General features: G+C 48.8%; 1 protein-coding gene across 1 annotated transcript in view; it reads right to left on the bottom strand.

Annotated features, from left to right (window-relative positions):
• The window catches only part of LOC122173448 (deleted in malignant brain tumors 1 protein-like), a 492,944-nt gene that overhangs the window by 137,349 nt on the left and 329,208 nt on the right, over positions 1–26,387 (bottom strand). Inside the window, exon 14 of the mRNA XM_065578734.1 lies at positions 8,426–8,729. Within this exon, the coding sequence (XP_065434806.1) occupies positions 8,426–8,729 (304 nt within the window). The remainder of the gene's footprint in view (positions 1–8,425; positions 8,730–26,387) is intronic.

Genomic DNA, 26,387 nt, shown 5'->3' with positions numbered 1-26,387 from the left:
TTGCTTGGGGGGTGAGGGGGGCATGTTTCACACCTGAGTGACGTAACTTAAATCAACTTAAGCGGTAGTGTAGACAAGGCCTTGGAGCATGGCAGCATGGTCCACATGGACACTTGGTGCCTGTCAGGACAGTGCAGGGGAGATTTACACCCCATCTTGCCACACAATAAATGTTCATATAGATCCGCTCTCTGTCTCTCCCACCCCACCCTGCCTGCTTATTCCAGTCTTTTTGCCCAGTTAGTCTTAGACTCCCCCCACACCCTGGTTCCTGATCTGATCTGTTTTTCCTCACCCACCCCCAGTTCCTCCCCACTGATTCCAAATCCCAGACTCCTCCCCCAGGGAGTCCCAGTCTCCCCGAGTGCCCAATCTCATTGATCAGAAAGTCCCAGTCTCTCCCCACCTACTCTCTGTCCTACTCCCCGTGCCAAGCCCGTCCTACTCTCTTTCCCCCTACTCCCAGTCCCCATCTCCCGCTTTCTCTCCCTTTCCCAGTTTCTCTCCATCCACAAGCCTCCAGGCTCAGAATATTCCCCCTGCATCCTTATACTCATCTACTTTCCCCTCTCGCCCTGGTCTGTGTTCAATTCAGGTAGCTTCCTCTCTGCGCTTCCTGGGCCCAATAGGTGGAGACAGTCTCCCTCATCTCAGTTCTAGTGCCTGGTGCCACTCTGGCCCACAGCAGACAGGAGCATAATTTCAGCATAATTTTATTGGCCACTGCTGCACTGCTGCAACCCCTCTTTGGGGACCATCACCTTGTTGCGGTGAAGGGGCTTGTGTGCTCCAATGATCCTCAGAGCTATGCTGTCAGGAGCTTCATTTTTCTTCACATTTGGTATAATGAGAAGATTCCAGAAGACTTGAGAAATGCCAACATTGTTACCGTCTTTAAAAAAGGAGATAAGTCGGAGGGTGGAAATTATCGTAGCATTGCCTTGCTATCTAAAGCAGGGAAAATTCTTGTCCATATTCTTTTAAACTGATTACTTCCCCTTACTGAGGAAATATTGCCAGAATCTCAGTGTGGTTTCAGACCATCCCACAGGACAACCGACATGATCTTCGTTGCCCACGAAATCCAGGAAAAGTCTCGGGAGCAAAATCAGGACCTGTACATGGCCTTCATTGATTTGACAAAGGCCTTAGACGCCATCAATCGCAAAGCCCTGTGGAAGGTGCTGGCCAGATTTGGCTGCCCTCCAAAATTTATTATGGTCCTAAGATTTCTTCATTATCAGACGACTGCCATTGTTCTCTGTAATGGCCTGGGAGATGGATCCTTTTGTCATGAAAACTGGGGTTAAGCAAGGATGTGTTATTACCCCAACCCTGTTCTCCATCTATTTAGTAGTAATTTTGCTCCCTGTTAAAGATGGCCTCCCCACTGGAGTTGACATTCAATACAGAATGGATGGGCGGCTTTTTAATCTTTGAAGTTTCCACTCGAAGTCTAAAGTCCTCAGAGTGTCCATTACTGACCTTCAGGACGCTGATGATTGTGCCATCCTCGCACACACTGAGAATCACCTTCAGTCCACACTGGATTTTTTTGCACAAGTTTACCAAAGCCTATGACTCTCACTCAATATTGAGAAGACTAAAGTGCTCCATCAGCCTGCTTCGGGCCTTGCACAAGACAAACCACACCTCACCACTGAGGGACAGACTTTGAAGAGAGTTGAGGACTTCTGTTACCTCAGTAGCCAACTTTCTCAAAATGCAAAAACTGGCAGTCAGATCCAGCACAGGATCCAGTATGCAAGTGCTTCCTTTGGGAATCGGCTCAGACGCATTTTCACAGACTGTAACCTACGGCAGGACACTAACATCCAGGTCTATGAGACAATTGTTATTCCTACATTCCTTTATAGCTGTGAAACATAAGAACATATAAGAATGGCCCTACTGGGTCAGACCAAAGGTCCATCTAGCCCAATAACCTGTCTTCCGACAGTGGCCAGTGCCAGGTGCCCCAGAGGGAATGAACAGAACAGGTAATCGTCAAGTGATACATCCCCTGTTGCTCACTCCCAGCTTCTGGCAAACAGAAGCTAGGGACACCATTCCTGCCCATCCTGGCTAATAGTCATTGATGGACCAATCCTCCACGAATTTATCTAGCTCCATTTTGAACTCTGTTATGATCTTGGCCTTCACAACATCCTCTGGCAAGGAGGTCCACAGGTTTACTATGCATTGTGTGAAGAAATACTTCCTTTTATTTGTTTTAAAATTGCTGCCTATTAATTTCATTTGGTGACCCTTAGTTCTTGTGTTATGAGAAATAATAAACAACACTTCCTTATCTACTTTCTCTACATCAGTCATGATTTTGTAGCCCTCAATCATATCTCCCCTTAGCTGTCTCTTTTCCAAGCTGAAAAGTCCCAGTCTTATTAATATCTCCTCATACGGAAGCCTTTTCATACCACTAATCATTTTTGCTGCCCTTTTCTGAACTTTTTCCAATTCCAATATATCTTTTTTGAGATGGGGCGACCACATCTGCACACAGTATTCAAGATGTGGGCATACCATTGATTTATATAGAGGTAACATGATATTTTCTGTCCTATTATCTATACCTTTCTTAATTATTCCCAGCATTCTGTTCGCTTTTTTGACTGCCGCTGCACATTGAGTGGATGTTTTCAGAGAACTATCCACAATAACCCAAAGATCTCTTTCTTGAGTGGTAACAGCTAATTTAGACCCCATTGTTTTATATGTATGGTTGGGATAATGCTTTCCAATGTGCAGCACTTTGCATTTATTAACATTAAATTTCATCTGCCATTTTGTTGTCCAGTCACCCAGTTTTGAGAGATCGTTTTGTAGCTCTTCGCAGTCTGCGTGGATCTTAACTATCTTTAGTAATTTTGTATCATCTGCAAATTTTGCCATCTCACTAGTTACCCCTTTTTCCAATCATTTATAAATATGTTGAATAGGACTGGTCCCAGAACCAACCCCTGGGGGACACCACTATTTACCTCTCTCCATTCTGAAAACTGACCATTTATACCTACCCTTTGTTTCCTATCTTTTCACCAGTTACCAATCCATGAAAGCACCTTCCCTCTTATCCTGTGGCAGCTTACTTTGCACAAAAGCCTTTGGTGAGGGATATTGTCAGAGGCTTTCTGAAAATCTAAGTACACTTTATCCACTGGATCCCCTGGATCCACAGGCTTGTTGACCCCCTCAAAGAATTCTAGTGGATCGGTGAGGAATGATTTCCCTTTAGTAAAACCATGTTGACTCTTCCTCAGCAAATTATGTTCAGCTATATGTCTGACAATATTGTTCTTTATCATAGTTTCACCCAGTTTGCCCAGTACTGAAGTCAGGCTTACAGGCCTGTAATTGCTGGGATCACCTTTGGAGCCCTGTAGCGGAGCAGTTACCCCACTCCTAAGCAGCAAGTCTAGGCTGATTGGGGAAGCAGCCACAGCTGGCCCTGATAAAAGGACTATTAGCCAGGAGTAAGTCACTCTCCTTCCAGCTTCAGAGGGAGAAGGACCTAGCTGCCTGTAAGCTGAAGGTGCAGGCAACAGAGTAGGGCTGGGGAAAGGCAAAAGGACCTGGGGAGCTCCCGCCTGGCAACTCCCCAGGCTGCAAGCCCTGTGCAAGGCCAAACCAGGTACTGGGGTTGCAGAGGCTACAGCCCAGGGGTTAGGCAAAGGCAGCAGGTTCAAACCCCCCTTTGCCAGTGATGAATGGCTTGTACACTGCAGTCTGCCCCAGTGAGGGGGGGCTCGAGGGTGACTGGCAGTAGCCATAGACTGAGATGAGGTGGGGATAGAGGGTCGGGGGTTCCCTGGGGAGGGGAGACCCAGAGCTGTGGGGGTACTGCAGAGGGCAGAACCCCCAGAAAAAGGGGCATCGGGGTCCGGGAGGGACATGTTGGCCAGTGACAGGCAAGACACCGGCCAGCAAAGGGCGCTCCGAGTGCTGGATGAGCTAATTCCCAAGAGAACCAGCAGGAGGCACCACAACAGTGAGTTGTCGCATCGGTACAAGCTCTTTTTAAAAATTGGTGTCACATTAGCTATCATCCAGTCATTGGGTACAGAAGCTGATTTAAATGATAAGTTACAGACTACAGTTAGTAGTTCTGCAGTTTCACATTTGAGTTCCTTCAGAACTCTTGGGTGAATATCATATGGTCCTGGTGACTTATTGCTGTTTAATTTATCAATTTCTTCCAAAACCTCTTCTGATGACACCTAAATCTGGGACAGTTCCTCAGATCTGTCACCTAAAAAGAATGTCTCAGGTTTGGGAATCTCCCTCACATCCTCAGCAGTGAAGACCTAATCAAAGAATTCATTTAGTTCCTCTGCAATGGCCTTATCATCCTTGAGTGCTCCTTTAGCACTTCGATCGTCCAGTGGCCCCACTGGTTGTTTAGCAGGCTTCCTGCTTCTGATGTACTTAAAAAAAATTGCTATTGCTTTTTAAGTCTTTGACTAACCATTCCTCAAATTCTTTTTTGGCCTTCCTAATTGTATTTTTACACTTCATTTGCCAGCGTTTATGCTCCTTTCTATTTTCCTCTCTAGGATTTATCTTACCGTTTTAAAGGATGCCTTTTTGCCCCTCACTGCTTCTTTTGCTGTGTTCTTTAGCCATGGTGGCTCTTTTTTGGTTCTCTTACTATGTTTTTTTAATTTGGGGTATACATTGAAGTTGAGCCTCTATTATGGTGTCTTTAAAGAGTTTCCATGCAGCTTGCAGAGATTTCACTTTTGGCACTGTACCCTTTAATTTCTGTTTAACTAACCTCCTCATTTTTGTGTAGTTCCCCTTTCTGAAATTAAATGCTACAGTGTTGGGCTGTTGTGGTGTTTTTCTGCCACAGGGATATTAAATTTAATTATATTATGGTCACTATTACCGAGCAGTCCAGCTATATTCACCCCTTGGACCAGATCCTGTGCTCCACTTAGGACTAAATCAAGAATTGCCTCTCTTCTGGTGCGTTCCAGGCCCAGCTGCTCCAAGAAGCATTTAAGGTGTCAAGAAACTTTATCTCTGCATCCCGTCCTGAGGTGACATGTACCGAGTCAATATGGGGATAATTGAAATACCCCATTATTAACAGCACCTCAAGAGTCTGGAGAGGTACCACCAAAGCTGCCTCCAGATGATCCTTTGCATCAAGTGGGAAGATCGCTGCACTAACACCAGGATCCTCATTGAAGCCAATGTCACCAGCATTGAAGCAATGATCCGCACTCACCAACTCTGCTCGGCTGGACATTGTGTGCCGATGCCAGACTCTCGCCTCCCAAAACAAGTTTTCTACTCTCAGCTCACCCATGGTCAGAGATCCCGTGGTACTCAGAGGAAATGCTACAAAGACACACTGAAAGCGCATCTCAAGAAAACTCATGTGGACACCACAAGCTGGGAAGAACAAGCCACCAACCGACCCCAATGGCACCACATCCTCTCTCAGGCAGTGGCCTGCTTTGAGGAGAAGTGCCTTGCCCTTGAAGCTGAAAAGAGAGAGAGAAGGAAGGAAAAAGACAGAACTTCCTCCCAGCATGCAGCTGACCCATCAGGCAATGTCTGTACCTACTACAGGCAAATCTATGGTTCCAGGATTGGACTCCCGAGTCATCTCAGGACACATATCTACATTTGGGGTAGAGATCATCCTCAAATGGAGGGGTCGCCGATGATGGCGATGCTGCTGCTGCAACCAATGAGGCTGTGGGCCTACAGACAACAGCCTCTTTCACTGTGCATCCCTGATTCATTCCCTAGGCACCATCCAGCCTGTGCACTGACTGAGGCAGGGACCTCGGCGAAGGAGAATGTTTTGGCAAAGACTGGGATTAATCCAATGGGAAATGAGACGTGAAAGCTGGACGAGAAGGGGTTGAGAGAGACAAGGTGGATAAGATAATATATTTTATTGGATTCGCTTCTGTTGGTGAGAGACAAGCTTCTGAGCTTACACACAGCTCTTCTCTATAAGCTCAAAAACTTGTCTCTCTCACTAACAGAAGTGGGTCCAATAAAAGATATTATCTCATCCACCTTGTCTCTAATATCCTGGAACTAACACAGCTACAACAACACTGCATATAAGAAGACGACTGTCACTTTTTGGAAAGTTTTCTAGTGTTCTGTCAGGACAGCATCTCTCAAAAATCGCTTGGTGCTGAAACATCACAGCTCCCGTATGTTTGTTCTCAGTGATATCTAGTGCACAGGGCAGTTTGTAGTCAGCTGACTGGTTATTTCTGGAATAATTCTGAATGGGCCCAATCCTGAGTCCTTTATGCTGCTTCTACTCAGTCGGTACAAAGCAAACTCACGTTACAGTCAATAGCTGACTGCCTGAGTAAGGAACCCTGGGGTTTGGCCCTATGAGCTGGCCCTGAACCTCTATCCAAGGAAGACAGGGATTAGAGACAAGAATGGACATAAATATAAGGGCCATAGAGAGACTCATCCTCCTGTCCAACCTTCAGCACAGGCATGTGGAACTACCCTGCCAGCATAGCAGGAGCTAAAGGGAGCCTTTGGCCCCAGCTAGGCCCACCCTGCAATGCCTGCAGCCAATGCCAGGCCGGGGCGAGAGGAAGGGGAGAAAAGGAGAGAGCCTGGCTCAGTTGAGGGGTGACTGGTGAAGGGGCAGGAGCTATCTGCCTCCCTACCTGAGGGGAAGGGTCACTAGCCTGCCAGCTGAGGCAGTCACCAGGGAGTACGTGCTGTCTCCACAGCCAAGGGGGACTGGAGGAGATCTAGGAGCCTCTGGCAACTGAGGTAACTGGGTGACTGAAGCCCAGAGACATTGTGGGGTTCAGTCTCACCAAATTTACAGCTGCCCCATCTGAAGGAGTCTGGGATCGCAGCATGAGGCCACCCAAGATCCCTGAGAGGGCGCTATGGATACAAGCCACCCAGCGAACGGGACTAGAGGGGCCATGCCCCAAACAAAAGGGACACTGGTAGGAAGTAGCCTAGGGCCTCCCCTATTCAGGGATAGATGCATGGAGGACCCTGGGCTGGGACCTGGTGGAGAGGGAGGGCCTGGGTTTCCCTACCCCATTGCCTAAAAGATTGAACCAAAATGACCTTGAAAACAAGGGGCTGGAGGACGGGGCACCAAACACTAGGTCGCCCGGCCCGTCACGTGCCCTGTTACAAACCCGAACTTTATTCCCACTGCAAACGTGCAGCTCCAGCTGAGATGCAGGTGCAGCGTTACAGAAAGGTGCACAGAAGGGACTTTTGCTCTCATACCCCTTTGTTTGTGTGCAGCTCCCTCCTCCTGGTGAGGTTCAGAGGAGAGGGACTCCCTGCTGTGCACTTGCTAGGTGTGCAGCACAAGGCATTGCAGTTGTTATTACCAGGTTAGGGAATTTACACTGGTGAAGGTCAATCTGTTTTCTGAAGAGTTTAAAAGTCCTGGCAATGAATTTTTGTAAAGTTCCCGCCCACCCCAGCTTTTTTTATTTTTTAAAAATACAAAGAAATTGCATACAACCCCTCCCCAAATGTGAAGAGCATATCGATGTTTGTCATTGAAACACTCAAAATCCAGGCAAGGGTTGAGATTAAACACTGCCCTGAGCTCCCATCGCCAGGGGGAGCTGCTAAAACTATTGGAACTATAGGAAAATATTCTACTCTTCCTTGTGCTATATTCAGAGGAAGATATTACTCCCACTAAATTTTAAGAAGAGATAAATTAAAAACAAAACTAATAATGGGTCTGTAGCTGTAATGTTAACTATTGAGTCACAACAAATGACTCCATAATATGATATTCCTGAGCTGTGTAGGGTTGAGGTATATTTTTGGCTGAGCTCTCTATGCTACGCTAGTACTACAGGGTATCAGAGATTGTGAAATTTTCAATTACTGGTTGGTCCAAAATGTGAGAAGTAACAGAGCAGACAGGGGAGTGGCTAAATCTAATTCTGGCCAAGCTGGGAGAATCTGCCCATTCCTCGGTCACCCTATGAGGGTGGCAAAGGGGCTACATAAATGCCCCACCCTCTGTATCCCTGCGGTTGGGTGTCTGGGTCTGGATTTTGGCAGGAGTGTAACATTTTCAAAAGTGCCTCAGCAGCTTAGGAGCCTAAGTGACATTTTCCTTTTTAATTTTCTCTCCTCTCTGCATTTTAGACCCATTCATAGGGAAGGGGAAAGGAAATACATGACATTGAAACAACTGGAGATGAAATAATGAAAACACTTCAATCACACAGGGAGATCCTTGGTGGCCAGTGACATGGTTAGTAATAATTACAGTTTAGTAATAACAATAATTACAGAACTTGCTTTACTTTTTGTTGGTTTCTCATTAGGGTCACAGGCACACGACACCCTCTGGGTTCAAGCCGTTTTGTCTTAGGGGATTTTGCTTTTCAGGACAGAGCTGGCTAAGTCTTACCTGAACAGGTCACTCCAGCATCCTCTCCATGATTGCAGTCATGCACTTCCCATCCCCTGTTCCTGCAGTGCCAGAGAGCAGACTCGGTACCACGACAGGCAACATCATCCAGCCAAATTGGTCCAGATCCTGCTCCAAAATGAGCCCGGCGAGGGACACTAACAGCAGCTCCACATCCCAACTGCTTACAAACAACCCCAGCATCTCTCATGCCCCAGTTATCACTACACACCGTCCCCCACTGATCCAGGTGTTTAACCTCCACTCTCCCGGCACAGGGACTGCCTCCATTCACCAGCCTCAACTCGTCGGCACCTTCAAAGAGAGACACAGAGCAGAATCAGAGCAGCAGGGAGAAACCGCCCCCCCTCCCCCACAGCGTTATCACAGCAGAGTCCGTGCCAGGCAGCAGGGGATCTGCACCCAGAGCCAGGAGAATGGGACATGCCAAGAGCTGCCTCATGGCGCCACCTTCTCACATCTCAGGACCCCACACTCGGGGCTGTCAGTGCTGCAGCTCTCACCATTTTATCCCCACTCTGGCGATTTGGGGTGTTTTTAACCTGTCCCATGAGAACACGATGAAAGGTGCCAACTCACGGAGTTTCCCTTATTCCAAATGGCACCATCTCCTGTCACTGTTACTGGTGCTGAAGCCAGCGAGATACCGCCATCTCCCAACAGTCTGTCGGCATGTGGGTGTGAGGCCACCCTGAATAAAGCTGGCTGCCACTTCCCACTAAAGCCCGCGGGGAACACGGCTGTCTCTGGGTGGCTGAGGGGGCTGGAGAGGACCCAGGGACTGTGATGGGCAGCAGAGACCCAGTGAAAGGAGGATGATGAGAGTCAGGGGAGCAGGGCACTGGGGGACAGGAGGCAGATTCAAGACTTGCAAGGGAAGGGGGTGCAGGTGCTGTGTGGGCTGGAGGGAGGGGTGGGGAGGAGGTTCTGGAGCAGGGGGAGGAAAGAGGTGGAGAAGGGAGAGTCTGTAGCAGGAGTCAGGAGGGACAGAGGGGAGGAGGGTCTGGAAAGCAGGGTAGGAAGGTACAGGGGTGAGGAGGTGGGTTTGGGGTGGGGGGCGAGAAGGAGGTCAGAAAGTAGGGGCAGGAGGGAGAAGTGGGGAGGGGTGTCTGCAGAGGGGGTTAACAGGGAAGCGGTAGAGAGGGACAGAAGGGAGGGCAGAGGTCAGGGATCTGAAATTGAGGCAGGAGGGAGGAGTGGAGATAGAGCACAGGGTCGTCTGGAGGGAGAGAAGGGAGCATGGGACTGGAGGGGGTTATTGAGCAGGGGGTAGGAGGGAGGGGAGGAAAAGGGGGTTTAAAGAAGGGGGTCTGCATGGAGAAGTGGAGAGAGGAGGGGGTCTGGAGTGGGGGACAGGAGTGAGAAGTGAGGAGGGGGTGAGGATCCAGGTAGGAGAGTGAGAGAAGGGAAGGGAGAGAGCGGAGAGGGGACAGAAGGATGCATGGGGAGAAGATGGGGGAAGGAGGAGGTGGGGTGGGGAAGGGTGATCATGTGTAGGGCGAGGAGGGAGGGGGTCTGAATCAGGGCAGCAAGAGGGTGAGGAGGGGAGGGGTGTGGAGCAGAGAATGGGAGTGAGCGGAGGTAGCCTGGAGCAGGGGCACATGGGGGAGTGTTGGGGAGGATGGAGGAGTGGGGATGGAGGGTGAGTCTGGTGCCGGTGAACAGAAGATAGGGGAGCGGTTCTGGAACAGGGGACAGGAAGAAGTATTGGGGAGGGGAATGGAGTCTGGACTAGGCAGGGGATGGGGTCAGGAGTGGGAGGGGCAGGAGAGAAGGAGAGGAGGCTCTATACTGTGGGGTGTGCTTCACTGTCTCAGGTAGAGAAGTTGCAGGGTGGTGGGGGGTGAGCCAGGGAAGTGTTGATGTTTGCAAATGGCTAAATCAATCCTGTCGTGTTACGGTGACATTATAGCTGATTTGAATGGTTGACGTCTCCAGTATCTCTGTCTGTAACTCACCCCTGACCAGTAACAGAAGTTCTGTGTGTGAGTGTGAACCATGCTGCATGAATTAGCTCAGTGGCTGTCAACTATTTCTCAGCCAGTCCTTCGTCTGTCAGAGGAACTGAACCAGGACGGGAGAGTGAAGGCAGTGCTGGGCAATGGATGGCAGTTCCCGTCTCAGGGGTGAGGGGAGGGTAAGCGCAGTCTCCAGCTGAGCCGCCAGGGGGAGTCGTGCAGTTTGGGTGCACTAGAGGGTGACTTTTCAGCCTGCGATTCTCACCCCCACTCTGGCAGAGGAGCAGAGGGGAGTTCTACAGTCCATAGACAGACTGAGTAACATGATGGGATGGTTTTTATAACCTTGTAATTTTTGTTCTGTGGCGCTTGGCATTACAGCCTTGTGCTCCCTACCGGAGCTTCCTCTCCCCACCTGCCCCACACATTTCCCTCTTCCATTGGTCTCTTCCCACCCTCCTCCCCTGGGCTCTTCCTCCTCCTCTTCTCTAGGGTTACCATCCGTCCGTATTTCCCCGGACATGTCCGGCTTTTGCGTCTCTAAATAGCCGTCCGGGAGGAATTGGTAACAAGGTTAAAATGTCCGGGGAGGTTTTCTCCCTCCCTCCCTTCCATGCAGAGTGTGGCTGCTGATTGGGCAGCTAGGCCGATTAACCCACTCCCATTGGCCTCCAGCAGCCAGAGCCCTCCCCTGCTCCCCCCTCCCTCTCTCTGTAGTCCTGTGTAACACACAAACCGACCCACGTGGAGCCAGAATGGTAAGAGGAGTCGGGGGGGGGGCAGTCAGGGAGCGGGGGAGTGTTGGATGGGTCCCCAGCCTCCACCTGCCATCCCCCCTCTGCGCATCCCCCCCTCCGTGGGTCCCCCCTCCCTGTCTGCCTCTCCCTTGTCTGCCTGTACTGCCAGAGCCAGCAGCAACTGCTGTCTGCTGCCCCCAGGTCCTAGTGCCCCCCACCCATTAATGGGAAGACAGGCTGCCCTTACCCTGCCCTTCCACCCTAGCCCTGAGCCTCTCCAACACCCCAAACCCCCCAGCCCCAGCCCTCATCCCCACACACCCTAATCCTCTGCTCCATCCCTGAGCCCCCTCCTGCATCATGAACCCCTCATCCCCAGACCCACAGCCCTCACGCCTGCATCCCCTCCTATCCCCAAACTCCCTCCCAATCCCCCTCCCCCTTCCCACACACACCCTCCTGCCCTCAAACTTCCTCCCAAAGCCTGCACCCCCTCCCTTTGCACCGCCTCTCACCCCCAAACTCCATCCCAGAGCCTGCACCCCTCACCCCCTCCTGCACACCCACCCCCTGCCCCAGCCCAGAGCCTGCACCCAGCACCCAAACTCTATCCCAGAACCTGCACCCCTCCTGCACCCTAATCCCCAGCCCAGGACCTGCACCCCAGACCTCCTCCCCCCACCCAACCCCCCTCCCAGAGCCTTAGGCAGGTGGGGTGGGGGGTTCTGGGCACCACCAAAATTTCTACAACCCTGCCACCCATGTGAGTGGATAAGGGTCAGGGCAGTCAGGGGACAGGTAGGGTCCTGGGGGGGGCAGTTAGGGTAGGGGGTTCTCAGCAGGGGGCAGTCAGGGGACAAGAAGCAGGGGGGGTTGGGGTTCTGAGGGGAGCAGTCAGGGGGTGGGAAGTGGGAGGGAGTGGATGGGGCGGGGCTAGGGCGGGGCTTCCCCCCCACCCCCCGTGTCCTCTTTTTTGTTTGTGGAAATATGGTAACCCTACTCTTCTCCCCTTTCCACCTGGCCTCTCTGCCCTGCGTGTACAGGTTGCTCCTTCCCCAGATGAGCAGCAGACTCTGCGCCCACTTCCTGCCATTGGCTTTTCTCCCAGTAGCTCTGAGTTCCACCCCCTGCCCCCAGTTGTCTCTAAAGTTTTTTGTATCTCTGGGGGTTGTGGAGAGGCAAAGCTGGCTGCTGGGAGGGAGGCAACTAACAGGGAATGTGAGGAGCAGCCACTGCCTGCCACACAGTCCTGGGATATTAGCTGGGAGAACTGGTGCGCAGGACAGGGCGTGAAGAGCCAGGGCTGTCCCTGTGACTGGGAGCTAGTACAGGCATCATTACAATGCCCATGAGTTACAGCTACATACAGAGTTCCCCTGTGACCCCTGGAACAGGCTGGTTGCAGCAGTGGATGGCTGAGCTGCGGACACCATGTTTATGGAGCCTCCATGGAGCTCAGAGAACAGTGCAGTTCACACCAGTACATGGCCAGAACATCCTGCTCCTTCAATGCCAAGCAAATACAAAACGCTCACTTTCCTGCAATCCACAGGGGTGTTTATTCAGGTACGGCTCACTTCAGTGCAGTCCCACAGGCAACCCATGGGGCCTGGTTTGCACTAAGAAAAAAGGGGCTTTTTTTCAATGGAGTTAACTCAGTGATGTTCAATCATGACAGGACCCAAGGCTATAACGCTGCTCTAGCTAAGTGCACACACAGATCTGTTTCCCTGCACACAGTAGAAACTAACAACAGCCGGCAGTTTCCTTGCTCAGAAATCCCCAGCCTGCCCCTCCAGCGAGCTCCAACTGGCTTTGTTTCTTTTTCTGCTTCCAAGATCCTGGTCAGAACTCCTTCTCCTGGCTTCTCCCTCCAACAGACACAGTCTGACACCAATATCCTGGCCCCTGCATTGGCAACAGTGGAAACCCCTGGCTTAGCTCTGCCCTGCCCATGTGCCCAGTGACTTTGGCAGTAGCCTCCACTTTCTGCAGCTGTTTTAACTACATAAAGGATCTTGATTGCTCCATCTGTTGAGCCTAAAAGAGAGTTCTCGCCCTGCCTTTGACTTTCATGAGGTCTGTGATTGTATTAGGATCAAAGACTCCCCATGGCAGCCATCAACACCTTTCAGGATAACAATCACATTTACATACTGCTCCTATTCATATACTGGCTCCACCTCTGTGGCCCAACTTGGAATGATGACCCCACCCAGCACTCTGAACCTTGGGGAAGTTCAGATCTGGGTCTGGGAGTGAAACCTGAAGCTTTGGCCCACCCCTGATATTTTCTCACTTGTTTGCCTGGACCCCACATCATTTTACACATTTGTTAATACCCCATCAATGTAAATAGGTCAATAATTGTGAAACACGATCTTCTGGCTAAAACTGGCCTGGCCTCTACTCAGGGAGGAGGATTGGGGCACTGAGGGAAAGGGAAAATAGCTACATGGTGATATCCCCTATATTGTAAACTCCTCCGTGTCACTCTGTCTGTGTCAAGTGAAGCAAACTCAAATTTCACATAGAAAATAAAAAATATCAAAGGGATGATGCACATTTCCTCATCAATCAAACAAAAATACATTGAGCTGAACATGTGCTTGGCATCACTGTATGACACCATCTCACAACTGTGCAGTAATTTATCCTTCACGTGGTAATAATTGTCCGTCCCCTGCAATATCAGTCTGATCAGCAGAAGTCACCATCGAATTCCCTGCTTTTCGGTCATATACGGCTGTAACCCCAGCACATTATATTTGAACTTCTTGGGAATCTGAAATATAAACTCCAAATAACCTGCTAGACGGTTTACTTATCTCAGGATTTTCTGGGTACTGGCCCCATAATCACCACAGTGAGCTGTCTGTGAAATATACATTAGGGCAGGTTTTTCTCTAAGACAATAATTTAGATTGACATTTCTGATTATCAAGGTCAGTGTCAGTTTCTCAGGCTGGCGCTGCAGCACATCGGGGTCCCATGAACAGGGCCGGCTCCAGGCACCAGCCAACCAAGCAAGTGCTTGGGGTGGCACCTTAGAAGGGTCGGCCAATGTTGGGGTGCAGGGGGTGTTCACGGTGTTTTGTTTTTTTTTTGTTTCGGCCGGGCAGCGCGGGGCATGTTTCGGTGGCCCAGTGCGGCACTGGGGGGCTGGGCGGCCCGGCCCGGCGCACTGGGGGTTTGGGCGGCCTGGCCCAGCGGTCCGGGGGTTTGGGCGGCCCAGCATGGCTCTCGGGGGTTTGGCTGGCCCAGCCCGGCACTCGGGGGGCGGGGGTTTGGCCGACCCGGCGTGGCGCACCGGGATTTGGGCAGCACGGCATGGCACTTGGGCGGGGGGGGGAGGATTGGGCAGCCTGGAGTGGCGCTTGGGCGTTTGGGGTCGGGGGGTTGGGCGGCCTGGTTTGGTGCTGGGGGGGGGGGGGGGGGGGGGCTTGGGTTTCAGCGGCCCGACGCAGCGGTGGTGGGGGTTTGGCGGCACGGCACGGTGCTCATTGAGGGGGCGGGGGTTTGGGTGGCCCGACGCGGCGCTGTGGGGGTGGGGGTCGGCGGCACGGCGCTGGGCGGCGTGGTGCTCGGCGGGGAGGGTGTTATGGCGGGGCGGCACTCTTCTTTTTTGCCTGGGGCGGCAAAAAACTTAGAGCCGGCCCTGCCCATGAACCGGCTACTGCTGAGCAGTTCACTGCCCTGCCAGTCATATGGATCATTCTCGTGCTGTTATCACCAGCCCACACAGGTTCTAATCACTGTATTATTTGAATCATATCTGGGTCCCACATTCAATTTTAATCCTAATTTTAATCAGCATTGGAGTCTTTGGGCCAGATACACTCCCTAAAATGCACCAGCACTTGCTGATGTACCTCAGGGTCTGCCCCTGCCCCCATTGCTGTTAAGTCTTCCTGGAGCTGGGACACTGCATGGCAAGGAGCCTGCAGCCCCCTCTGTGCTGGACGAATGAGAGCAGCCCTGAAACTGGGCAGGGGCAGCCTTGAGGGAATGAAACCAACGTGGCCATGAGAGGCCCTGATACAGCACCTCTGCCATGCAGCTTGTGCTGGTCGGGCTTCTCTAGGCTCCAGCTAGGATTCAAAGCTTCTCTGCTCCAGCAGAAACCCTGGGGGAGGGAGGGCAGCAGGGCTCCTGCAGGATAAATCTTCCTGCTGGCAGAGCTTCCGGTACCCCCGTGGGCACAGGGCATTGCACACTGCACCCCAACACATGCACACACCCCATCCCTGGGAGGAATCAGCTCTGGGTTTATTTGGATAAATCCTGCTTACATCAAAATTGCAAAACTTCTACTGTCTTCAATGGGGGAGTGAGGAGCCAGGACTCGGCCCTTGGAGCTGTTCGATTCTGGACCAAACAAACATTTCTGTTGGATCCCAAATTATTGATGTATTTATTGGGATTTAAAACACTAAAGCGATGTCCAGCCAAGACTGTTGGCACCTGGATGACATTGATAACACATTCAAATCCCTGCAGCATGAAGTGATCATTTCAGCAGGAACGCAGCCAGCCAGACACCTACAGAAACTCCTTCCCACCCATTTCTCATTATGTCAGGCACAGCCTGGGTCCTTCCAACCCCAACCCCACCCCCAAACAAGTGTCTTTTGCAGTGTGCCCAGAAGGTCAGCAAATTTGGGTTCTTTTGACCCAAACGGGAAAACAAGTTTCAAAGTCCCAGAGGCCTCACAGAGAACATACTGCCAGCCACCCCTCTCCTTTATAAAAAGGGGGAACTAGCTCAGGTGCCCCTGATAACCGTAGCTGTGTCCGTATGGCACAGGGAGGGAGGTGATCCCTCAGGGAGGCCAGTCCTAGGCCATTAAATCCTAACCAACATCTTAACCTCCACCCAGAGCTGGGCAGCCAGTGCAGACCCTGCAGCACGGCTGTAACATGGTCCCAGCGAGATGCGCTGCTCAGTGAGTTGCTGCCATTTGCACCAGCTTCGTTCTCTGAATGGTTCTAAGGTGCAGCCCCACATTAGGGTCATTTGAATAGTCCAATCTCAAGGTAACAAAAGCCTCAGTAACAGTGGCAAGGTCCAATCCCAAAAGGAAAAGTCACAACCTCCTAGCCAGGCACTGATGGTAAAAAGCGGACTGTAAAAGTTACCACCATAGTTCCAGTTAACCCAGCTCCCCTGGTGAAACACAGAGGAGACTTACCTGCTATGCCCTGAATTGTGAGGAGATGAAGCCACAGCACCGAAGTGGAGAGATGTCCCTTCATTGCCAGCCTGACTTGTTGTCCCCCCACTCACTGCACTGGCTGCACCTAAGCACCTGCCAGGGCTCCTCTGTGTCTGACAAGTGATAACAAAGCAGTGGAAGGGAAATATATAGATTCAGAGGCTGGCATCAGCTGTGGAAAGGAACCAATAGCAAACCCACCTGCCTTTTTAGTTATTATCAGTGGTTTTATCTGTGACTTTATGCAGCTAAAACATCCAATAAAACTCAAAAGCAACAAACATCACCATATATGAGTGATGAGCCCCCTCCTGACGTCAGGTTTACCACAGCCTCAGATCATCGGGTAACCCCCAATCCCCGGAGCTGGATAGAAAAGTTCTGTACAAACTGTATCCGTGCTGTTTCTCACGCTCATAGATTCTATACTGTATTAGACATCAGTTGGGAGACATTAGAGGCTGGTTATTTTATAAACTAGGGAAGAAATCCCTTGTGCCAAAGGTGATCATTACAAGACCAATTCCCAGTATAGGACATGCCCAATTGTAGACAAGGACAAGTCACTAGAACCAGGTTGTGTCACTCAGATCAGCTTTATAGAAGAATTACTCAGCAGCATCTGAAATATTGACAGCTCTTCTACGAATAGACCTTGGGGCAAGGGTGAAAGTGGGCCGGTACGACGTACTGGTAAAAAGTGTCCGCTCGTACCTGCCCGTATGCAGCTGACGTTACCAGCTACCACGGCAGCGCTTTAACATCATTGCCCCTTCCCCCACCCCCTAGGCTGCTGATGGGGGAGGGGGGAGCAAAAGGGACAGGTGCCCCGTTGCTGGCGATTTAAATTTTAAATCGCTGTCGGAGCCCTGGGCCCCACGGGCCAGGGAGCATGGATGGGCTGGCTGGGGTAGGCTGAACCCCAGCCCTGCCCTTTCTGCCCAAGGCCCCGCCCCTTCCAGGGGCCCAGAGCCAGGCCCCTGACCAGTAAGTGCTTAATGTTACTTTCACCCCGGCCTTGAGGTTTCCTGTCTAGACCATGATTCTTAGTGGGAGAGGCAGAGCTTAGGGCTTCCTGAGTAGGCCATGACCTTCTCTTGCAGTAGCAGGAGGTCCTGCACACACCATGCCCATCAGTGCTGTCAGCAGGAGGAGGGCTCCTTGGAAACAAGTTTACTTGATTCATGGGACAGAGACAATTCAAGGAACAGGCACAAGGCACGGAGCATATAGCATAGAATAAAGACTGGCTGGCACCACACCTACCTCCTGCTCTTCCTCAAGAGAACTGTTACAAATATTTGGATTAAGGGAAATGTCTTTAATTCTTTACCTTTGCATTTTCTCCCATTCTGCCCTTTCTGCATGGAGAAAACTCCCTGAGAAAATCTGTACAACCAACACCTGATCTGCCTTCGAATCACTCCTTGAGACTCCGTTCTGTTGTGATTCTGGAAAAAACACTTGACAGTGAGTGACTAGGTTGGCAGGGGAGAAGGTGTGGCTGTGCCTCTTCCCCTTCCTTCTGTCTCCTTATTTTTACCAAACTCCCCATCCCAATCCTGCCATTCCTCCTAACTCAGCCCTCCCACTACTTAAACAAATAGTAATGACAAAACAGGAAATTGCACTAAAGTAGTATAAGGGCCCTACTCTCAATCAAACGTTAAACCCACCACTTTACCTCCTAAGTCCCACCCGCCTGTCACCGAAAGTTCCGCCCCTGGAGGTATGACTTCCGGGGTTAACCCGGACACATGACCAGAAGCAAGGTGTGTCATGTGACCCCTCTAAGAACTCCTCCCACCTCCCTCTACCAATCAGGAGGGGTTTCAGATGCTGGGGACCACCTCCAAGAGGATACTTGACCAATCAAGGGAGTTCTGGGGCGGGGTGACCCATCCAGTAGTGGTTAGTGTGACCCCTCTAAGACCTCCTCCACCACCCTCTACCAATTGGGATGGGTTTTGGCCACAGAGGACCGCCCTGAGAACAGATTTGACTAAAATAGGGCAGGTTCTGGGGTGGGATGAAGTGCGCAAAGAGGGTCATGTGACCCCTCTAAGAACTCCTCCCACCACCCCTTGACAATCAGAGCACAGCCCCATCACCCCATAAGTCCCAGCTCCAGGTAGAAGAGGCCATCTCTTACTAAAAATGTGTGTTATAGAAATCATGGAAACACTGAGAGGAAACATGGACTCCTTCATCTGACCCATGAAAACTATTTTAGCCCTGAGGGACTTTGACCATCCGCAGAGAAAGCGCTACATCAGCAACAGTTTTGAGGAGGAGGAGGAGGGAGCAGCCGAGGGGAGCTCTTTGCCCAACTCCGAAACCCAAATGCTTGTGAGACACCCCAATGAGTGTGCCGGCCTCCCGTCGTCCACCCCCCGGAGGAGGAAGGCAAACGCAGCTCGGGGGAGTCACCGGCGGACAAGGTGAACAGACTGTATGTTGCACAGGTAAATGAACAATTTAGAAGTAACATTAGAGGATGTGTGTGTGTGTGTGCGCGTAATGGGGTTAAGAACCTTGGTTGTGTAAATCTAAAACCAAGCAGTGGGAACTTACACTTTTTTCTTTTCTGAAAATCTCTCGACAGCTCGACGATGCCTTTCTAGAGGACCCGGAGGCCCTGGACAGCATTGCATCAAACAGCGAAGACGAACCGGGCCTGCCTTGTTTTTGCTCAACGCCGATACAAATCGTTGAAGAGGACTCCGAGGATGACGGCTATGAAGAGTCTAGGAGGAGGCTTGGCATGGAACTAACTGAGCCAGTGCCACATTGTGAGCGTTAAAGAGTCATGCGGACTATTGTACACGTTGCTGTTTATGCTGTCCTTAATCACTGTCCTAGGGAAAGCTTTTTGAGGATTGTGAGGGCTGTGTCTTAGATTGCGCCAGGCCAGTGGCACTATAACTGTGTGACTTAGACTTAATAGATATAAACTGCAAGCTCTGGGGCTTGTGTGCTGAGCTGTGTTTGGAAAGCTTATTAAACACTGTTACTGCCATAGGTGATGCTGTGCAATGTCTGTGCTTAACTCAAGAACATTTAGCGCAAGGGGTGACTTTGATAAATGCTGTGCAATTCAGTGGAGATCCTGACCAGTTTTAAAGAAAATGACCAAACCGGAAGATGCTGCTTACAGAGTTATATTGACCGTCTGTTCCACACAAAAAGTTATAGAACCCTGCTTAAGAAAAAGATTATTTGTAAGAAATCTGATAGGATAAAGTTAGAGAATGGTGAGTGGACAAACATGCGATATAAAACTTGGTAGCTGTAAATAATAAGAAAAAACTGTTGAAAAGGGATTTGTGACTTTCTGTGTTTCGTTAGAAGGTCTCTGTGGCCCTTAAGTGAGCTAATAGTTTTAATGGAGCATCTTGGTTTGTTTTCAAGGACCTGTATGTCTTTTAAATAAAAAAAAAATAGTTTATGAGAACCTAGCTCTTGTGTCTTTGTGTAAAAGAGACCCATTTACAGCAAAAAGCCGAAATGTATGTTGTAGAATTGTAAAAATGTGTTTACAATTAAAAAAAAGACAGGGATGGTTCAGACACGTGGTTATGTATTATGAGGTTATGTATTTTAAGTAAATACATAGGTATGGGTGAGAAAGATGGTAAAGTTAAGTTTTGTGAAATGTTTTCCCCCCCTAATCAGGCATGTGCAGCTGTCCTGAAAATGTTGTAGTCAGAGCTACAGGGACACCTCCACCAGAACCGCCAAAGAACCAGGAATCTGCTTTGAGACCTTTAACAACGCCAACACAAAACAGCACAAGAGTGCAGATGAAGCATCAGAGCAATCCAAACCTCACATACATCAAACCCAAGGACAAAACAAAAGACTCTGGTAAAAACCAACCATGCAAACACAACTCCAGTTTCTCAGTGGCCACCACCACACCAAGCCCTGAGAAAGCTGAGAGTGAAAACGCCCACATTCACAAACCCAGAGCACGCGATCTAGGGGTTGTGAATGAAAAACCAAGGGCTGAGAAACCATTTTCCCAACACCATAAGCTCGTGACAGCTTCCTGATATTCTATTATTTGGGAAAAGTATGATGCTTCATTCAGAAAACTGATAGACGCTGTATCCTCAGGGGTTCTAAAAGAACGGTATTCTAAAAAGATTTGGGGAAAATATGACGCTTCTTTCAGAATACTTGTGGATGCTGTATCCTCAGGGGTTCTAAAAGAAAGGAGAGCTGGAAACTACATCAAAAATGCAAAAGCTCTTGCGGGAGACTTTTTGAAAAATACTTCAATTTTTCCAAAGGGTGGTTCTGAGCAGGCGTGACTATTCGTGGAAAGGGGCCTGGGCAAAAGGGGCACCCTCAAGGGTACACATCAGCTAAAGTGTAAACAAAAGGGGGGACAGTGCTTGGGGGATAAACAGATAATGATGGAAAAAAACAAAAAGAGATGCTCCCTACTGGAGGCTCTCAAACTGGCTCATCTGAAAATGGGGAGGCGGAATCCAACCGGTGGGGTGGTGGTGACTCTCACGCTGAGACTGATTTAGAAAATTCTCCAGAAGGCTCTCTACATGGGTCCCTATCTACTCCTGATGACTCTCACGGAGGCCCCTCGGAGTCTGACTCTCAAATAGCCTCTGATGTAGAAGATTCTGTTGATGGTCCCGTAGAGGAACCCCCAAGTAACCCTGAAAATGCAGAGGTATATATGGAGAGAGTGAGAAGCTGGCAATGTGAATTACCTAGATTTGGGCGGTTGGTGTATTGTGAAGAATTTTGTTTAGTCAATCTTGAGCAAATAAATTTAGCTCAGCAAGTTGTTGAAGCCATACACAAGGGGATACAGTTAGTTCTCGATGACGTTAATGGTAGGGTAGGCCCTGATGATTTTGTTCAGTTATGTTTAGAGAGCCGTAATTTAACTAACCCTTTGTTTTCCCTCAGAAGAACGAGGGATGAGCTGTCTGCTGACAATTTCTTCAATCAGACCTCAAAGCTGCTACAGAGCAATAGAGAGTTGCATGTCAATAGGACTTTGCGTCTCATTGTGACAGTTGTAAAAACTGGGGTGGGGGTGGTCGTAGAGTTTTAAATTCTATCCTCAGTAGTCAAGTCGTCCATAAAAAGAGACAATGTTTAGTAGATCTGACTTACACCGGTTCCAATCCGTGTTTTGCGGGCAGGCTGTTAGCCGTCATGTCCAGTCGTAAACCTACGGACCTGGAATTGTTAGTGAGGGCGAGAAAGTTGCATGAGAAACTGGGGTGGTCAGATCAAAAAAAGATTCTGATCAGTGACGTAGCAACATTTGAACAGCATTTAGGAGTCAACATAAAGGTGGTGATTTATGCAGCAAAAGGTGGCTGGGGCTTTTTTAAAACAAGAGGCCCAGTGTACCCCAAGACTTTTTTCATCCAGTTGCATGATGAGCATTACTATGGGGTTCTGGGTGTGAAAAAGTTGTTCAGGTGCGAATGATTATTGTGAGCTTTGCCACACGGTGTACAGTCACAACCACTCTTACGGGTATTGTTGCTGCCTCTGCTTGAGCATAACATGTTCAGATAGCGTGGGCGTGCAGCTGAGGTGTCCTAGCTGTAGACTGTATTGTTGGTCCAAAGAGTATTTAGACAGACATGTCGACTGCGCATCAAAAACACAAGTCGAATGCCTGACTAAAACTTTGTGTGATAAGTGTCAGCCTTACATGGACAAGCGGCACAGGTGTAAAGGGAGGCATTGTAAGCAGTGTCAGGGTTTGATCACCGGTGATGTAGACAGCCACCTGTGTTTTATGGACAGCATTAGAAAGCCTGAATCATCAGAAAAATATATTTTTTACGATTTTGAATGCATGCAGGAGACAGAGTTGCATATGCCCAATTACATTTTTGCTATGTCCCTAAAGCCAGAAAAATCCTGGGAATTTAAGGGCTGTGAGTGTCTTTCTATCTTTGTTAAGACCTTTATTGGCAAAGAGTTCCAGGACTACATGTTCCTAGTGCACAATTCCAAAGGTTACGATGCGTACTTCTTCGTTAGACAGTTACAGAAGGAAAAGATGTGCATAGAACTCATCACTCAGGGTAGTAAACTAATGTGTGTGGAAGTTAAGGCCCTGGGCATTCGTTTTATAGACTCTTTAAACTTCTTGCCCATGAAGCTTAGCAAGCTCCTGCGAGTGATGGGGTTTGAAGGGTGCAAATAGTATTTTCCACGTTTTTTTAATACTTATAAAATCAAAATTACATGGGGCCTATGCCTGGTATGGAGCACTGTGGTGTAAAAAGCATGATGCCCAGGGACAAAGCAGAGTTTCTCAACTGGTATCGGGACACAGATATGAGACGTTTGACTTGCAGAAAGAGCTGGCATATTACTGTCAGCAGGATGTCAAAATTTTGAGACAGGCCTGTATCGTATACAGAAAAGAGATTATGAAAATGACGGAGATGGGAGATATAGTAGAGAGAGGCCCTGGTAAATTCACCGAGATAAAGCTGTGTATAGATCCTTTCCGGTACATAACGCTGGCATCTGTCTGCATGGCTAAGTACAGGTTTATGTTTTTGGAGCCTAACACGGTAGCTCTTCTCCTTCCAGACAACTACCACCTGCAGAAAAAGAGATATTCGACCCCATCTATTCAGTGGCTGTTGTATACCTCTCACAAAGAAAATATACAGATACGGCATGCTTTACAGGGCGGGGAACTACAGGTAGGCCCCTACTTTTTAGACTGTTATGCCAATATTGACGGGGTACACACGGCTTTTGAGTTTAACGGGTGTTTCTTCCACAGCTGTGTCACCTGTTATTGTGAAAAAGCACAAAACCCTATGACAAGGACAACTTTTGGGTTTCTTTATTATAAGACACAGCTCAAGACCGACTATCTGAAAAGACTTGGTTTTGTAGTGAGGATTCTCTGGGAGCACGAGTGGGAGGTGATGAAAGAAAGAGACAGGGAGCTTGCAGGTTTTTAAACCAAGCCCAGTTGCCCCAGCCTCTCGTGCCTAGGGATGCTCTTTTTGAGGGGAGGACAAACGTTATCCACCTGTATTACAAACCTAACCCTGGGGAAGAAATCCACTATTATGATTTTACCAACCTGTACCCTTCTGTAAACAAAACCAAACCTATTGGACACCCCAATGTAGTTTATGACAAATTTGGACCCCTCGCAAATTATTTTGGAATTGAAAAAGTTAAAGTGTACCCCCCGCGATGCCTCTTTTTCCTATTATCTGTCAGAGTGGGTGGCAAGCTTATGTTCCCGCTATGTTGAACCTGTACAGAAACCGAGCAGCGGGAGACATGCACCAATACTGATGAGGAGAGGGGGGACTTGGTGCAAGGTAGAATTGAACAAGGCCATAGCAAAGGGGTACGCGGTGGCTAAAATATATGAAATCTGGCATTTTAATGAAAAATCTGACAAACCCTTTTCAGAGTACATAAAATTACACCTCTGCCAGAAACAAGAGGCTTCAGGGTATCCCAGTTGGTGCTCAGATGAAGAAAAACAAAATAAGTACCTTAACGATTTCTACAAGAAAGAAGGCATGCGTTTATGCCAACAGGAAATCAGGTTGAACCCCACTAAACACCAAATTGCTAAACTGTTTTTAAATTCTCTGTGGGGTAAATTCGGCCAAAGAACAATCCAACCCAATACCAGCATTGTGAGAGACCCTGACGATACCTGTTTTCCCCACAATTACAAGGTTTCATCCTGCAAGATTATCAACAACGAAACAGTGTGTGTGTCTTGGAAGCACACAAAAGACTGATACTCAGTCTCTGGCAATACCAACTGTGATGGTGTACCCCATAATGCGTTATGGGGGGGTGCTTATAAATGTATGTATGATATAACTGGAATAGGGTTTTGCTACATATGCCATGTAACATATCTATGTAAAGGTTATGATCTACTGGTTATATTCATAGATCTCTATATATTCATAGATTCAAGGACTGGAAGGGACCTCAAGAGGTCATGGCAGGAGCAGATACTGTCTAGACCATTCCAGATAGACATTTATCTAACCTATTTTTTTTATAAATTAATGGAGATATCTTATCTCCTAGAACTGGAAGGGACCTTGAAAGGTCATCAAGTCCAGCCCCCTGCCTTCACTAGGCAGGACTAAGTAGTGATTTTGCCCCAGACCCTTAAGCAGCCCCCTCAAGGATTGATCTCACAACCCTGAGTTTAGCAAGCCAATGCTCAAACCACTAAGCTATCATCCTAGTTGTATGCAGGTACCATTTGTGTGTTCAAAGTTATGAACATTGACTGCATAATTGCTTGATTTCTAAGTAGACTTAGTTAGAACATTTGATCACTTCTTGGGAAAGGAATGTGCAAATTAGGTGCTCAATCAGGAAGCACTTAACAGACAAAAGAGCTTGGAAGACTCCAATCCACATAAGAAGTCTACCTAAGAATGTTCAAGGTAGCATGCGGGTAATGGCTACTACCTGCAAGTCCTGAGTCATGCATGGGCATGTGACTTGCCCATGTGATTCCGTATTTCCATTCTGTTACTGGATTCTACACAGGGTGAGGAGGGGGTCTCCACCCACAAGAGAAAGTCTATTTAAACCCCTGGGAGAACCCTTCATTTTGTCTTCAGCTGGCTAAAGAAGGAGCCTCTCCCCCCCCCCCCCCCTCGAATATTGGAAGGAAACTGAAGAAAGGCCAGTAACTACAGGGGGTGTAAGTGATTGCTGGACTCAGGCTAAAAGGAGATTAGCATGTAAAAGGGAGCATTCTGGAACTGGTGAGGATCCTATCTGTATTCAGTGTTTGATTAGACATATATTTGCGCATTTTATTTTATTTTGCTTGATGACTTACTTAGTTCTGTCTGTTACTACTTGGAACCACTTAAATCCTACTTTCTGTATTTAATAAAATTATTTTGTACTTATTAATTAACTCAGAGTATGTATTAATACCTGGGGGAGCAAACAATGGTGCATATCTCTCTATCAGTGTTATAAAGGGCGAACAATTTGTAAAACGGATTTATTTGCGTTTAGACCCCACTGGGAGTTGGGCATCTGAGTGCTAAAGACAAGCACACTTCCGTGAGCTGTTTTCAGGTAAAACTGCAGCTTTGGGGCAAATAATTCAGACCCTGGGTCTTTGTTGGAGCTGACGAGAGTGTCTGGCTCAGCAAGACAGGGTGCTGGAGTCCTGAGCTGGCAGGTAAAACAGGAGCAGAGGTAGTCTTGGTACATTAGGTGGCAGCTCCCAGGGGGTTTCTGTGATCCAACCCGTCACACCAAAGTCTTCATAGCCTCTTACACCCGCTTAGAACTATACAACCTTCTAGACAGGCTGCAAGAGCAGTGCCCGTACCACAACACTGACTCAGTGATATTTGTGAAACGGGAGGGTGAATGGAATCCCCCACTGGGGAATTATTGAGGGGACCTCACGAGTGAGATCCCACCAGATCAACACATCACAGAGTTCGTGTTGGCAGGCCCGAAAACATACGGGTATAAGCTGTCATGAGGAAAGGCTTGTATGAAATTCAAAGGGATTACCCTGAATATAGCAAACTGTGAAAAGATCAACTTTGACAGTTTAAAAGTCCTGGACTATTGCACTGACCTGTGAGAAAACACCTCAATAAAGATAGCAGTGCAACAGCCCTCTATCTTAAGGAACAAAAATCAGTGGCAAAAACCCTTAAGAAAATACAGAAAGTCATTTACAACAAGAGGGTCCTAGGAGAGGGTTTAAAACCTGCCCTACTGCTTCTGAAAATGGATATGAGGTGGAAACACCCCTTTTCTGCAATTCTCGTGGGGTGGAGCAACTGCAGGAAAAGTTACTTTATAAAAAAATGTGTTGGGTAATGTCGAACAAACATTTTCTGTTATGCCTCAGAATATTGTGTGATGTTACTGTTGTTGGCAACCTCTGTATAAAGAATTGCTCTGTAAATATCCCTTTATCAATTTTGTGGAGGGGCTGCCCGATGTTTTTGACGATGATTGTTTGTTTCCCACCAAT

This window comes from Chrysemys picta, unplaced genomic scaffold (genome assembly GCF_011386835.1).
Source record: "Chrysemys picta bellii isolate R12L10 unplaced genomic scaffold, ASM1138683v2 scaf1, whole genome shotgun sequence".
NCBI classification, from domain to species: domain Eukaryota; kingdom Metazoa; phylum Chordata; order Testudines; family Emydidae; genus Chrysemys; species Chrysemys picta.
This window is presented reverse-complemented; position numbering and strand designations above follow the sequence as displayed.